The following is a 15,104-nucleotide window of genomic DNA, read 5'->3' on the forward strand; positions in this document are numbered from 1 at the left end:
TTCTGAGCCCATCACTGCCGCAGACCGCCAATGCAGTGTTGGAGGGCGTTACGAATGGACATACCAACCCGACAAATCAACTCGTCGCCAGCATGTACAACAGGCGACTGTATCCCCTTTGGGGGTCTCCTCAGCAAGACCCTGTGCATTTGCTGTAAGGTAGCTTGGAATTATTATCCTTGCAAGCGATCGCTCGTTGTCTACCTGGCTTCCCAATGGTTGTCTGGTACCGGACCACCCTCACACGAGGTTGCGACCAAGAGCAGAGACCTGTTCGTTCAGTCGGAGGAGGTTCGGTGATCAATTGGGATTTAAAGTCTTATCCATTCACAATCGCGGGGTGTACAAGTGGCGCACTGACGGGTTTCTGGAAGTAAGTTAATGCTACCGGAGGTTCATAAGACTTGCCACTAACCTTTTTTTAACACCTTCAACTTAGGATTCCACTACTTTTCTCCTCAGTTTGCGTCCTTCCCTGCCCTCCATTCAATTAGCACGATGCCATCACATAGCCGTTATAGATACCCGAGCTGCCCTTCAGGTCGATGTTCCGAAGGATCCATGCCCTCCATATGTATGGCAGCCCTCCCAACGGTCTCGCATGGAACCCTTTCTAGCCAAATCATGTTCCTACCTGACCTCCAAGTCAGGAGGTATTTGACTGCGAAGGACGCCACCGTATTTCCACTTATGATCCTTGGAAGGTCTTCCACGGTCCATATTCTAGAAAATCTGAAGCCTCCGTATATTTGAACCCTCCTAACGTCTCCCTCCCACCAGCTCGTTATTTTCAATCCACCGTCCCCTTCAAAACCATGCTCTCTCAGTCCGAGTTTTCGATCCTCGACCGCGTCCCGGAGGCGGCATCCGATTGGTCTGCTTGTTATCTTCACGGTCTAGAAAACAGCTACTGCCACTTCCCAGACGGACCTTTTCTGGGAGAACAAACGAGTTCTTCGCTACCAGAGTAGGCATCACGTCGATTCTCTGCAATGTCCTGCCTCTCACTGTCATTTTCTGCATCAGTAATCGTATCTGGTATGATGATGATGCCGAGGTGCAGAGACTACTTATATTTATCTTTCATGCAGCCAACTTACGCTTGTTACCATGTTCCAGCAATCGTGTGCGTTGGCTATGCCAGCTATGACTGATCTGTCGATGTTGCGTATGGATTGCCCGAACGCTGCTGTCGTTGTAGGCCACGCAGATTGTGTGCAAAGTGCAGCAAATGACTACGAGATCTCCCAATACCACTGTCCAAATCCAGGATCTGACACCGTAAGTTCGACTTGGTATTACAACGGTGGTTACTTGCTGACTGTTTTCATGTTACCTGACAGCCTGCACAATCCATTCCCTCCGTAACCCCGGTTCAAGCCACTGAGGCCACCGGTCCTGCCTCGCATCCCGCTCTTGACCAGGGAAACTTAGAATCCTTCGGCGGCGGTGCTAGTGCCGTCGTTACCTCCACCAATTCGGTTGGTTCCTTCGCCACCGCCAGCATGGCAAGCTTTCCGTCGGAAGTTTCCCATACACACCCCTTCCCAGTTCAGTTCGCGAACTCAGGTCCTCCACAACAGTCCTTCGATGATCTAAGGCCCTGTCTTTGGGAGGACGATCAGGGGGGTAGATGTGGCGAACTCGTGGGTCGGGATTGTCAGGACCACCTAGCCTCTGCCCACGGTATCCTCAAGATATCGGCTCGTACGCGCATCAGATGCGGTGCTTGTGGCAAGGTGGGGCTGCGCAAATTTATCTTAAGGCATTACAGGGAAAGACATCTTCGATTCCCTCGCTCAAAGCGAAATGCCGCGTAGAACCCAAGGATTTGGATTGGATTGCTGTGTTCTGGTACGGCTTATAGATACCTCCTGTATTCGACAAAGCTGACAGACCTTTACTCCTGTCGGTGCGCCTGCTAGACGCACGCTCGCGAGAAGGGGTCTCATTAATATAGCCGTTTCAATTACTTCCTCGTCACCGTTACTCGCCCTTTCATACGACCTTCCTCTGTTCCATTCTACGAATGTGGTTATGACGATGCCGATCCGCCACTACTGTCGTCACATACCCACAAATACATTGCCGTCACAGTCTTTCGGTTTCGAATGAAATATTGGCTAACAATCAAACACGCTTCAACTCCTATACTACAGCCAGGCCGCTTGTTCTCGCTCGCCAGCTCTCACCTACTGTCTCACCTATTCCTGTGGACGGGTTTACCTAAGATGGTTATTGTCAGTCATGGCACATAGCTTTGTTTCCAGTATCACCTCGAAATATTCTAATCGAAGGTTCGCGGAGCCACGAGGTGCTTGCCTGTCACAGACTCCAGTGATCCACGCCCACCGCCAAGAACGAGAACTTGCGTTCAATGCCACAAAATTGGTGTTACCTCATCATCAGTTCCTGTGACGTGGATCCTTGGAAGCTATGGGCTCTCAGCCCTATTGGTTTCAGGAGTGTCACGCCGTCCCGTTTATCCGGAAATAACAGGTGCTGCAATCCACCAGCACAACCCACCCATCAATCGGCTCCTACTTCAAGGTCTGCGTTGCATGGAACCTCCCGATATCGCGTTGGAGGCCTGTCAAAAAATTGCTTATCTTCGGGAGATTCCAGAAATTATGTGCTTCCGCGCCTATCATACCATCCACAGATACAAGGGCGCAGCCACCCACCCCCATGCAGCCACACAGTATATCGGCGTATTTGATCGGACACGTCCCACGCGTACGGGGATATTTCCAGAATAGAATCTTTACTATCGCCATTCGTTTACTTCTGTGGCAATGTGTCAGCATTTCCACACTCGGAACATGTTAAATACGGAGTACATTGTACCCTCGTGCAGCTGAAGGCACTACCCGTCTCGTTCCTCATAGCGCTCCACTCTCCTTTTACCCAGTGCTTTCGGTCTGATTCTGATCTTCATGATCCGCTCTACCAGCAAGCCAAGGGCTTTATTCTACCCGGCGCAGTCGCCCGACATACAAATCGCGTTGGACCATCCGCCGCCATCATTCTCTCGGGACGCGGCTTCCTCAGAGCAGGAGTGTGAGCTCGACTACATGCTGTATGGCGCAGTACCCAGGGACTCCTCGCATGGCGAAGATGCACTGCATCAAGACCGGACCATCCCACCATTGACGTGAGCGGCATTTCACATTTGGGTACCAATTTTTGACGTATCCTGTATTCAGAGGTCATCCTGTAATCTTAGCCGAGGTTGGCCGTCCTACCATCTCTTCCACCTTAAAGTGATTTCTAAGGGATTGCTAGTATGATCAACATTTTCCGAGCCATTTGGCACAAACCTCGGCTATTGCGCCTGCCCCAGGAATACATGAAACTAGAGATGTAAATGTGCATCGCTTCTCCGCCGAGTTACCCGCCATGACACTTATCGCACTCCCAGTATGTTCTAGACACACTATACCTAGCTGACGATGTTGGCAAGGTTGAGCCGTCTGTGGTGGGTTCATGTTTGGCTTTGACCACTGGCATCCCCTGAGGTCGCTAACACATTACAGTTCCCTTTCGCGCAACAGCATCCCCTTGCAAATCCACTCCCAGCCGCCCAGGCTGATGCCCTCGACCTGATGCATGGAGTCCAGCACTGGGATGTTCAAAATGTAGGGGTACATGATCCCCTTCCCGTTGCTTCATCGACCAGTCACGGCCAAAGACATGGAGGGCCGTCGATGGTAGGCTTGACTTTGGCGAGTACCGCCTTATGTTACTGATTAGTTGTGTTAAGGTTCAGAACTTTATGTTGCAGCCACATGACGCCCATTCACCTTGCACTGACGCTAGTGTACAAAACGGTGAAACGATGTGGAATATGAAAACTGATCGAGAGATCCTTTTTAATCTCGGAACTCGCGGAGAAGCTCGTGGCTACCAGGGTGAACAAACCTTGCACGATGCACATGAATCATTATCTCCTTTTTCCAACTGCACTCCATCGTCTTCTCAGGGACTGCTCGCCGGGGCCGTTCCAACGTCCGCATATCCCCCATTCGTACCAGATATCGTTGATGGAACCACGACGAACGTGAGGATGATACCCCTCCCACCCGATCGTACTGTGCTCCACCATGGAGGGGGGGACACCCATGAAAGGATGGATAGAAGCTGTCACGCCTCTGGCAAGATGGCACTATTGTCGTATTCAAATGGGCCAAGGCATCAAGCGGTGAGGAGACTATCCACATTTCCATATTCCCCATGTAACCAGCTGAACGCTTGTTACCGTATTCCAGCAACTATGCACATCGTGCGCATCAACTATGTCTGTGCTGTCGGCGCACCACGTAGACTCCACGAAAACCGCCGCCATTTTTGGCCATCATGACTGTGTGCAAAGTGGTCCAAATTACCATATTTCCCAGCTCTACTCTCCAAATGCGGGACCTGTCATTGTAAGTTTGACTTGATACCACAAGAGCCGCCGCTTACTCATTCTTTCCATATAGCCCGCACAACACGTTCCTACCATGGCCTCGGATCAAGTCAATGAGGTTCCCTCCGCGCGTCCAGCTCTTTTCTCAGGATACTTAGAACCGCTCAACGGCGGTGCCAGGCTCCGTCGTCACCTTTTGGCAGTTCGGTGGACCACCCTTGCCACAGCCAACATGACAAGCTCTCCATCGGAAGCTTCTCAGATACACCCCTCCATAACTGGGCCTTCAACCTTCGCAACCTCGGAGCTTCCACAACAAGTCTTTCGGTGATCTGAGGCCCTGTCCTTGGAAAGACGGACAGGAGGGTGTATGCAACGAACTCGTGAGCTGGGAATTGTCAGGTCCATCTGGCTTCTTCCCACGGCGTCGTCAACATGTCCGGGTCACACCATTCTCACAGTGCGGTGGTTGCCGCTCACCACTAAGGCGCAAGTCTTTTTTAAAACACTTTCGAGTGGTGGAGCTTGGATTCCGTCGCCGAGAAATGAGCTACGCTAATGATTGTTGTCATCTAATAGGGTACGGAGAGCTAATTGCGTGCTCGAGAATATTGAAAGACCTTTGTTCCGGTCCTGCACACAGGACCTGACGCACACTTGCAAAAAGGGGTCCCGTGTTTATGTAATGACTTTCCTCTGATTGTTGCTCGTTCTTTCCACGCACCCGTTTCCATTCCATCATAGTTATGAATATGGTCATGAACGACGCTGAGCGCTGAGCGCTTGATCTGCCACTATGTATGTACCGGTTATCATACACTCATAAATAAGTAAATGGCAGTCACGTCTTTTGGTTCCAGTTAGACACTTCATCTTGTAAAGCGCAATCAGGCTGCTTGTTCTCGTCCTGTAACTCTCATTCTACTGTCGCACCCACGGTTTTACTTATTTGTGTAAGGTAGGGAAGGTCCCAATGGAGATAGCGCCTGGATGTACCTAAGTCTCACGCAGGAAGTTCAAAGTAAATGCCAATATTGTGGGGCTCTGGCTGGGAAAATCACAACGCCACAGTCCACGGAAAGCAGTGAGCGCGTAGAAAATAACCAAGGCTTCAACCTGCTTCTCCGTAAAGCTACAGTCTGCGGCTCACCCGACCGCCCCGCTCGCCGCGCGAGCCAGTCCGTTTCTTGGTAAAACAGTTCCTGGAATCTCGACTCTGGTGGCACCCTGTGAACGAAACGAAGAGGACCGGGCCCTTATATGGAACGCCATCAGTGATGGCAGGCGCAAAGATCGAAACGCAGGTTCACCTTAGACAAGGACCCAGGTGATCTGATCAGAACATTGCGTGCAAAGGGCTAACCTGTAACGTCATCGTATGCTGTGGGTCGTTCCTTGGACAGCAGAACTGCCAGGAGCTATACTATTATAACTTGTACGAGACTGCCGACCTCCTGAAGTGAATTACGTGCACTTCCTAGGATACCAATGTCTCTGACAGTCTCAACTACTCCCGACAGCGAGTTTGACAGTCGAGCATTTCCCCTCTTTCGTGGAGGCGTGAGGTTCTGTTGATGGTAAGAACTTTAATATAGCACTACTACCTACTGTATTTACTTCAATTCGGACACTAACAGGGCTTAGGCTAAGGAACAACAGCGTTTCTCCTCAGGCACTTTGTTTAACTGTTCCTACACGGCCAAATGCGCCTCCCGCCAATTGATATCAGCTGTATAAGCACATTGATTCTGTTGCCGAAGAAAAGGTGGCTCCACGTCAATCAGAACCTTAATCCTTTGCTCCTTCATGGTTACAGAAATCCATTTCAGGTTAACGTACGACTCCACCAGACTTCGCGTGTCTTCCTTCATGAAGGGGAGTCGGCGTGGCTGCAGCGTTGCCTATCTTGGAACGGAAGGTCAAATGAATGTGGAATTCCAAGAGATGGCATAACTTTCTGACTGCATCAGAGGCGTCGTCAGACGTTACGAAGCAACTCTGCACCATATAAGAACGAGGCGGGTGGTCCATAGTGACCAAAGGCAAGCGTGTCAGTTCCATTTTGCGCTGACATTACCATAGAAAGCTACCTACAAGGTTAGTTGATGGAACCACCTTGCACAGCACTGGGATTTAGTACGATTGGTCGAATGAGGGCGTAAAGAAACAGTGACCTTATCAACATGAATTTCGTCTCCAGGTACGCAATAGGCAGGTGGAGCGGCCAGGACTGTCACGTTGACCAAGCGTTCGCGTGAGACTAGTTCTACGCGTACTTGTGCCTGATCTTGAACCTACGATTTGGGCGCAAGCAGCAAAGACAGGGTGCTGTAGACGGCAAGATCTGTTTTTTGATTTTGACAGCAGGTACGTACCCTGTCCTTCTATTAGCAGGAATAGGGAACCCGGAATGAACAATCGTGCCCGGTGTGTAAGGATTGCACCCCACCGTTCTTAGCTTGCTAACTTTCCTGTAAGTATTGACTCTCCGCAGCCAGCGGTGAATCAACGAATAGTAATCAAACAGTAATCGATCTCGGCGCAGGATTTGAAGAAATCGAAGTCCGCGCTGATGACAAGGTAGTGTCAGCGACCATGATCAGCGTTTTGCAAGGGAAGTGGGGAAAAAAGGATGCCCCTTCTGTAACCTACAACCTGTTCGCACTTTGACACGGAGCAAGGATACATAAGTACCGCAATGTTTGCGCCGTGCGACAAGACAGATCGATGAACCACTACTCATCGATGATGTCTTCAGCCAAGTTGATATCTTCTGAGATGATATGTGAGCAAGCGATGCGTTACATATACCTGGACTTCAAGCATATGGACGACTTGATGGACTCAACATCACCCTTGCCATCAAGCGCCGTTCTTGGGTATTCTATATTTCGGGCCTTCGGCTGCGGGGGACAAGGTTCAAATTCTTCACTTTAGTCTCATAATGACTTGACGTTCAGTGGCATCCGGTTGAACGGCAACGACTGACCCAACTTATCATCGATTTGACTCGCGCTGCAGAGATGACTGGCAGGTGAGAAAATTGCAACGCCACAGAAGCCATCCAAATGGTCAGCGAAAGCAGTGGGCGCGTAGATGGCAGCCAAGGCTTCAACCTGCCTGTCCGTACAACTGCCATCTTTCCACATGAACCCCTTTTCTGCGGCTCGCTCGATCCACTCTCTGCACCCCACGTGTGCGATGTCATCAGTGATGGCACGCACAAAGATTGAAACGCACGTTCACCTTATGCGAGGACCTACGAGGGTTGGGATCAAGTAATCAAAGCATCGCGCGTAGCGAGCTAACCTACATCGCCATCGCATGTGAGCCATGGCTCCTTGGACGGCGGAACCGCCAGCTACGTCGTACATACAAGACTGCCGACCGCCGAAGCAAAGTGCGTACGTGCATCTCCTGATGCCGGTCCCTCCAACACTTCATCTGCCTCTTCCGACGTACTCCCGCTACAGCGGGTTTAACCGCTGAGCGTTTCCCCTCTCGCGGAGGTGCGATTATGTTGCTCAGGGTTTCGTTGATGGTAAGAACTTTAACCTAGTGCTACTTATCAAGTTGCTAACTTCTGAAAATAAGCCTGGCATGTCACGTATATACTGTACTCGCTGGGTCGTACCCCGATTCGGAGTCTAACAGGACTTAAGCCCTACCGCCAGTCGATACCAGCTGCGTATGCATACATTGATTCCGCCGCTGCACCTATAAAAAAGGTGACTCCATGTCGATCATAACCTTAATCCTTTCCTCCTTCGTGCGCACAGAAATCCATCTCAGATTAACGTACGACTCCACGGGCTTCTAATGAGTCTTCCTTCATCAAGGGGGGGTCCGCGTGGCTGCAGTGTTGCCTATCTTGGATGGAAGGTCGAATGAATGTGGAATTCCAAGAGATGACGTAGGTTTCTGACCGCATGTGCATTGGAGGGACCCTCAGAAGTTGCGAAGAAGCTCTGCACGAGGTCAGAGCGAGGCAAATGAGTGGTCCGTAGTGACCAAAGACAAGCGTGTCAGTTCTATTCGCGCTGCTTAGCCTAGAAAGCCACTCGCAAGGTTCGTAGCAATCTATGTCTCGCGCACTTTGATCCCTGACTCGCAGGCAATTCGATCTTCAAAGTCACTCACACCATCGACTCTGAAAACGACCTCTTTTACCATACGTTTCCTAAAGGTGATGTAAACAGAGATCTCCGTGCGGCCGTAGGCCGTTACCAGTACTGTCGTCACTGGCTCCCATTGCCACAGCACTCTCCTCCGCTTTTGCACTGTAATCCCGCACATGCCTTTGTTTTCGCTACTTGTATGCGTGTGCCGCTTCGAATTCTGCTATGCAGCGACCATCACTTCCTCCCTCGGATGTCAGGCGTGCGCTACACTGTAGTTGATGGAACTACCTTGCACAGCAGTGGGATTTAGTACAATTGGGCAAATAAAAGCGTGAAGAAACAGTGGCCGTATCAGCATCGAATTTCGTCTCCGAGTGTGCAATAAGCAGTTAGAACGGCCGGGAGTGATACGTTGACCGAGCATCCGCGCGAGACAAACTCTACGTGTGCTTGTGCGTGGTTTCGAACCTGTGATTTGGGCGCAAGCAGCGAAGACAGGATGCTGTAGAGGGCAGGGCGCCCTGTTGTTTTTGACAGCATGCCATCCACAGGAATAAGGAAACCGGAAAAATAAACAATCGGACCCAGCGTTACGAGAATTGCTCTCCACAGTTGTTAGGAGATCAACATCTGCTAACTTTCCCGTGAGTGTATACTCTCCGCAGCTGGTGTCGAATCAAAAACAGAATATTGATCACAATCGATCTCGATTCTCGGTACTCAAATTGAAGAAATCGAAGTCCGCGCTATTGACGTGGTGGTATCAGCGACGATGATCGGCGTTTAGTTGCAAGGGAAGTAGAAAAAAAAAAAGGATGCCCCTTCTGTAATCTACATCATCTTCGCACTTTGTCATTGGAACAAGGGTGCTGCACCTTGCCGCAGGGCTGATAGCGCTGATCAGTGATGATGTCATTCAACCAAGCCGATATCTGAGATCTGAGTGTTCACGTGATGAACTTCAAAGTCAGAAGCACTTCCCAACCCGTGCCAGACGACTTGATGCACTTGACATCATCCTTGCCATCAAGCGCTGCTCTTAAGTACTCTGTATTTCAGCTGCGGCGTACAAGGTTCAAACCCCTCACTATAGTCTTATAATGACTTGGTGTTCGAACGTTCAGGTGTGGCCTCCAGTTGAACGACAACCGCTGAGTCGCTGACTCAACTCATCATCGGTCTGACAGGATTGGTGGACCACATGGCTTTACGAGACATTGTAAGGCCATACAAAGCCGGTGCGGCGAAACAAATGCAAGTCCATTGGAACATCGAGCAATACCGAGCTACGTACCGTGGGGTGGCGATTCTGTCGTTCCCGGACTTTTTCGCGACGGCGAACGCGGAGTTCCAGATTGGTCTTTGTCACAATTACGCGGGGGCTTTTACAAGGTTCAGGGACCGTGTTAGGTCCTTCGCCGCGGTGTTCAGCATCGCTACAATAACTTGGTGTATGTATGTACCCTCGAAGAGCGCCTATTCGCTCGCCAAATGTCTCCCACATGTAACAAAGATCCGGTGAGTGACAACGGTCCAGTTCCTATGTAAAAAGCTCCTTGCCCACGTATCAGGGCGTTACTTCCTTATCTGCATGATTCCAGTCCATAGCTAATGTTTGATGCTCAGCATTACTTGTTGAGTGATTACGGGTGACGGTACTATCACATGAGTATTGGCATTCAGCTGTATATCCTATCTGGGTGACCGGATTTATATAGACATAGGCAGAATTGGGGGATGCCTAGTCGCGGGGTCCTGGTCTTCCGAACAGGAATTCCTGAGTGTTTCAACACAGGACGCCAGCTGGCGGTTCTGAAAGAACATACTCACGATATTTCGACTGGAACTTTTATTTACCTCTGCGGATGTTGTCAGTCAAATAGGTAAGGTGGCCCCCTTTGCGCATCCTGTGCAAAAATTTTACTGCAGGATAGGAGTTCCTAGCAGAGCGTCCTTAACGGGTCCCTTGCATTCGGTGTATACATGTTTGCACGAGATCTTTTCCTTTTTGCACCCGGTCTCTTCTTTGGTTACTCAGATGGAAGTAGCAGAACGCCCATGCATTGTACAAGTCGCGGCTGCTGAGATATACCTCTCGCTTGGCCTCAAAGTCGGGTTAAGAGCTCGCGCGATCTTTGTGTCCTCTACGACCAGCCGCGTTGCTGGTGGCGCGCGTGGATTTCCACATAGAAGTATGTCAAAGCGGCCAATGATATGTGCAACCCGACATTAATTTTTCTTTCTTAAATTAGCATGCTCAAGATACACATTTATAGCCCCTTCGACGTGGTCGAGAAATTGCCTTTCGTCGCGAATTCCCTGTCTCTATTGACACTCATAAACTTGTCATCCCAACTCCTGCTTCTGACCCTGCTTCCCACCGAGGCAGCGGCGTCCGCTGTTCCAATTTGCCCGATCCACTACATCGAATCAACGAACGGCTGTCTCCCACTAGGTGAACATGTCGTGGAACAGGGAGAAACACCATCAGAGTAAGTGAGTAAGTCATGCATCGTCTTTTTTCCTTTGCTGACGACCCATCATCACCTTTCACTTGAGCGGTGGCCCTCGAACTGCTTTTCTCGAGGTTTGGGGACGATCTAAACTATTGAATACTGAAATCCTGACACCTGCTACTAGCGGCCATAGTTTGAGGGATATCTTGCGCAAATTGCAGACAACAGTTATAGTGACTCTAATTTTCAACGAGCCAGCATACTCCCTCCAATTGTCGGGCTGGTCAACGCAAATTCGACTTCGACATTTACAGGAGCAACGCAGGAGCAACGACTCATCAATGATTACCATGTTGCGCGAAACCCTGCACAAATCATTCTTTCGTAACCCTGCTGAGGGCGCCGAAAGCAATGTTCCTGCTACCTATCCCGGTCTTTCTCTGGGACGTTTAGAACATTTGTACCTCAGTTATGGCCTTAACGCCATTGGCAACCCCATTAAATCAGTGGGCCCCCCTCCCATCCCAGACACACAGCGCCGACCACCCGGTATTTCGTTGGAGGCTCCCTAGAATCCGACTCCTTCACAGGTATCCGCTGATGACGGACGGCCATGTGGCTGGGGAGACAAGTGTGGGGGTATATGTGACGTGCTCATACGCTACCATTGCGAAGCCCACCTGGCTTCCGCCCACGGTATCGTTAACATGCCGCGGACTCAACTCGTCGAACGCGGTCGGTGTGGGAAGCGTATGGGACACAGGTCTATGTTGTGGCACTATCGCGAGGAGCATCTCGGGTTCCACCGTTGATAGAAGGATGTTCCATGGTACACTCCATTCCCCCAAGGATCCATGTCCTGGTGTGACTGGCTACCCATTGTCCACTGAGTGCACGTCTGCTATCCAGGTGTCGTTACGTGCCGGGATGGAGGGTTCGGGGCTATACAATCCTTTGCTGTACAAGCATCCTCCCTCGCATATATCGAGATCGACATATGTGGGGGCGCCGGGTACGTCTACGCTTAACTCTCCAGCACTCAGCATGTCGCGAGTGCCTCCAACGTTGGTGGGCAATCACTTGCCCGGAGTCGTTCCAGAGTGGCCGGTTGTCACCGCCAGCACTGCCGCGCTCTGAGCTGATAAAGCGAAACTACGAAACATAGCATGCTTTCTGACCCCCGTTCCCAATCTCTGACTCTGTCTTGTTTTTTAACAATCCACAAGCCTTTCCTTTCTACTTTCTGTGGCTCACTCCTACGTTATTCCGATTTGCCCGGTCCTCGCTTTCTTTCTTGGTTCGCTTCCGGTGATATACAAGGCGAATCATTCTTCTCAACGTTGTCAAACACGCTTGAATTCTGCCCATCCCCAGCATCATTATCTCAGGATATGTTGCAGCAGTGCCATCTCAGCCATGTGCTGCACAGTGCTGCACTCGGCACCTCTCCCGGTGGCAGTGTTCCGGAACGGGTGCGAACGTCTTCTTTCGGGTAAGTGCGATTTCACCGTGGGTCGTGGATGACTCATCATTTTTCTGTTTTAGAAATGATTGTTCTACTTTCCCCTCTGAGGTTTGCAAACCGCCCATTTTCGTATTTGATATGAAACCCTGACCACCGTCTAGCACCGCCAGCAAATTTTGAACTGGCCACATGCCCAAACTTTAATGACCCACGCGGGCATAAATGGCGCACAAGATGTTAGTCACTATTCCAATGGTTCTATGGTCGTCACACTTATCACGAACTCAGCATGCTCGATCTGCATCATTGTCGAACGGGGGAACCGGCAACGGCAGGCCGTTTATGGTAGGCTCAACTTTGGCGTCCTAAGCTATTCAAGGGTACTCACTAAGAATTCCTTCTGACCAGCACCCTGCCCAAACGTGCCCCAGGGATGAGAGAGGTGTGGAGATTCGTGGCACCCTTGAGGGGTGTACTAATGCATTCAACTCAATTGGATTCTCCTCCGAAGGGGAGAGGATTGCCTCAGGCTCTCGGGACAATACCGTGGTGGTCACCGGTCATATCCCTGACCTAATGAATGGAGGTCCGAGTTATGTTGCTCAGAATCCATCAGTAAACTGTTCCATCACACCATACCCAACAAATCGTAGTGGGCAAGATGAAAGGCTTTCCTCAGTAAGGACGGTTTCGGCATATTTCAGCGGGTGTTAATTGGATTAAGGTTCCTGCCGTCCCACCGATGCCATGTACTGGTGATTTTCCAGTCATTGGCACTCACGAAGTGGTTCAGATGGATGTGCCGCGGTACGATGTTGAAACTTGCCTGGTGGATCCTCGTAACTACCGCGACACACCGAGCTATTCCTTTTGCCAGGTCGCTGACCTAAGCCCGCCGCTGTCTTCACCTTCAAACGTCTTTCTGCCATCTTCTCAAGGGTTTTATGCGTGCGTGAGCAATGGAGACGTTTCAAACACGCGTTCGTCAGGTGTTGACCTCGCTACTGGAACCACCCTGTCTATGCCAGCAACATCCTTCCCCTACCATACCGTCTCTCAACCTGGCTGTGTACACGATCATGAAATGACGTGCAACGAAGACGGCGCATCTGGCCAGAATGTTTACTCGGCGGTACCGTTGTCATCGCCTTTAAATATGGCTCGGGAGCTACACCCGCCGGCCTCCGACCACTCCCATAATGGCGGGAATCTTCCAATGCCTTTGGGATCACCTATAGCTAACTCTTCCGCTGCTGTTTTCTCGAACAGCTTGCTCACGACACGCCCTTTTTGTGATCACATTGCACGTAAATCCTGTGGTTGGAAGGGTGATGATGGAATGGTATGTGGCAGCCCTGTGACGTCCCATGATTTGCCAAATCACTTCGCTGCTATCCATGGCATCAAAAACATGGCATCGGATATCAAAGTCGAGTGCCGTTGGTGTCCTCCAGGTTCGCGAAAGCAAGTTAAGCGGGAAAGCATGATCAGGCATCTGAGGGAGGTACACTTAAAGTGCCCACGCCCAAAGAAAGGGTCTATGTAGTTTTCCTCGCAGTTTTCTTCAAGACATCCTGAATGTCGACGTGACAATAAGTGAGCACGCACTTCTTGGTTTGTCTTACATAATTTCCGTGTGTTGTGGCCTTCGCTACAAATTGTGACAGGTAGGTGTACCATTCTGCGTATCATCAGAGAACGCTGATCCCTTTAATGCACCCATCTTCCCACTCGTTTTTGATGCTCGTGGCTGACCATCATTTCTCCATCCTTAGAACTCAAAGCGAGAAAGAAATATCCTTTATGCATGATTTAAATCGAAGACGCACTTGCTGCATGCAAGTTGATGATTACGACTATGTTAATAATCGCTCTACTCTATTTATGTTTTCGTATACACGATGAATGGCGGACTGGTTTAGTAGTTTTCAGATATACTTGTTAGGATTCAGTCAATTTTTCTGTTGCAGAAAGCTTTGGGACTCCCAGCTATGGGTAATCTCTGCGTAAACTATGACAGCTCTGTTTGATGAAGAGATTGTATGGGCATGTTCAGTGAAGACGTGTCGCGTCAGTCTCACATCATACTTTTTACCTTCACGGTCGAGAACAAATCAGTACTCGCGAAACGCGGGCCACTCTCGCGACTTCGGCATAACGTTTTAGCTATCGTATCACCAAGCAAAGTAGCGCTCTGGGCGACCCGATCCGGTCCGCAATACTTTCTTGGCCCATTTGCGAGGTTTGTCGAGTCCGCTGTCGCTCCTCTGTGCATGTCCGTCTGTTCAAACATCTTATATTTCGTGTGTTCCGAAAGCACTGGGGAGATGCGACAAAGGTGGTAACCGGCTGCCATGTGATTTACGTCAACGAGCGCTTGCTGACGTCGATAACGCAGGTGCTACATCTGCAAAACTACCCGAGGGTATGAGCAGCGTATGGCATCTGCAAGACGGTCGAATTACAGCATGCGCTTCAGACAGTTTTTGAATTGTTTGAGAGCTCGGCACGCACTGTTACCGATGCTAAGCGCTCTAACGTTGCTCTTAGAGCACTAAGCGATTTGCAGATGTGGATGCCTCCGTTTGGAAGTAACTTGTCGTAAGGTTCCTTTCGCGCTCAGTAAAACGCCTATTGGCCAATGAGAGGGCTTG

The 15,104-nt window shown here is 50.3% G+C and overlaps 5 protein-coding genes across 5 annotated transcripts; 4 read left to right on the forward strand and 1 right to left on the reverse strand.

Annotated features, from left to right (window-relative positions):
• The first annotated feature begins 712 nt into the window (after positions 1-712).
• F5J12DRAFT_208974 (uncharacterized protein) lies at positions 713-2,134 on the forward strand. The gene is made up of 4 exons (XM_051738426.1): positions 713-1,038; positions 1,092-1,281; positions 1,344-1,854; positions 1,926-2,134. Exons 2-3 carry the CDS (start codon positions 1,111-1,113, stop codon positions 1,818-1,820), a joined length of 648 nt encoding a protein of 215 aa, XP_051598786.1. The 5' UTR covers positions 713-1,038; positions 1,092-1,110; the 3' UTR covers positions 1,821-1,854; positions 1,926-2,134.
• Positions 2,135-3,809: 1,675 nt separating this feature from the next.
• On the forward strand, positions 3,810-4,942 carry F5J12DRAFT_840460 (uncharacterized protein; the record flags this gene model as incomplete). The annotated part of the gene is given in 6 exon segments (XM_051746104.1): positions 3,810-4,201; positions 4,269-4,427; positions 4,482-4,727; positions 4,771-4,791; positions 4,811-4,837; positions 4,870-4,942. Coding segments are annotated over 6 exon segments (889 nt in total), but the record flags the coding sequence as incomplete, so codon positions are not given.
• A 2,405-nt stretch (positions 4,943-7,347) lies between these two features.
• F5J12DRAFT_928143 (uncharacterized protein) lies at positions 7,348-8,704 on the reverse strand (the record flags this gene model as incomplete). The annotated part of the gene is made up of 7 exons (XM_051749430.1): positions 7,348-7,591; positions 7,655-7,667; positions 7,718-7,769; positions 7,817-7,963; positions 8,211-8,329; positions 8,355-8,376; positions 8,504-8,704. The coding sequence occupies 7 exons, from the start codon at positions 8,702-8,704 to the stop codon at positions 7,348-7,350; spliced, it is 798 nt and encodes a 265-aa protein (XP_051598788.1).
• Positions 8,705-9,730: 1,026 nt separating this feature from the next.
• Positions 9,731-12,122, forward strand: F5J12DRAFT_783819 (uncharacterized protein; the record flags this gene model as incomplete). Its single annotated transcript, XM_051742921.1, has 6 exons — positions 9,731-10,047; positions 10,248-10,338; positions 10,568-10,721; positions 10,985-11,021; positions 11,170-11,541; positions 11,576-12,122. The coding sequence occupies 6 exons, from the start codon at positions 9,731-9,733 to the stop codon at positions 12,120-12,122; spliced, it is 1,518 nt and encodes a 505-aa protein (XP_051598789.1).
• F5J12DRAFT_209093 (uncharacterized protein) lies at positions 11,966-14,080 on the forward strand. Its single transcript, XM_051738427.1, has 6 exons — positions 11,966-12,477; positions 12,531-12,558; positions 12,612-12,686; positions 12,739-12,795; positions 12,859-13,128; positions 13,175-14,080. The coding sequence occupies exons 1-6, from the start codon at positions 12,152-12,154 to the stop codon at positions 13,994-13,996; spliced, it is 1,578 nt and encodes a 525-aa protein (XP_051598790.1). The 5' UTR covers positions 11,966-12,151; the 3' UTR covers positions 13,997-14,080.
• The last annotated feature ends 1,024 nt before the right edge of the window (positions 14,081-15,104 follow it).

This window comes from Pisolithus orientalis (genome assembly GCF_024613125.1).
Source record: "Pisolithus orientalis strain OTSU chromosome Unknown F5J12scaffold_20, whole genome shotgun sequence".
In the NCBI taxonomy this organism is placed as follows: Eukaryota; Fungi; Basidiomycota; class Agaricomycetes; order Boletales; family Pisolithaceae; genus Pisolithus; species Pisolithus orientalis.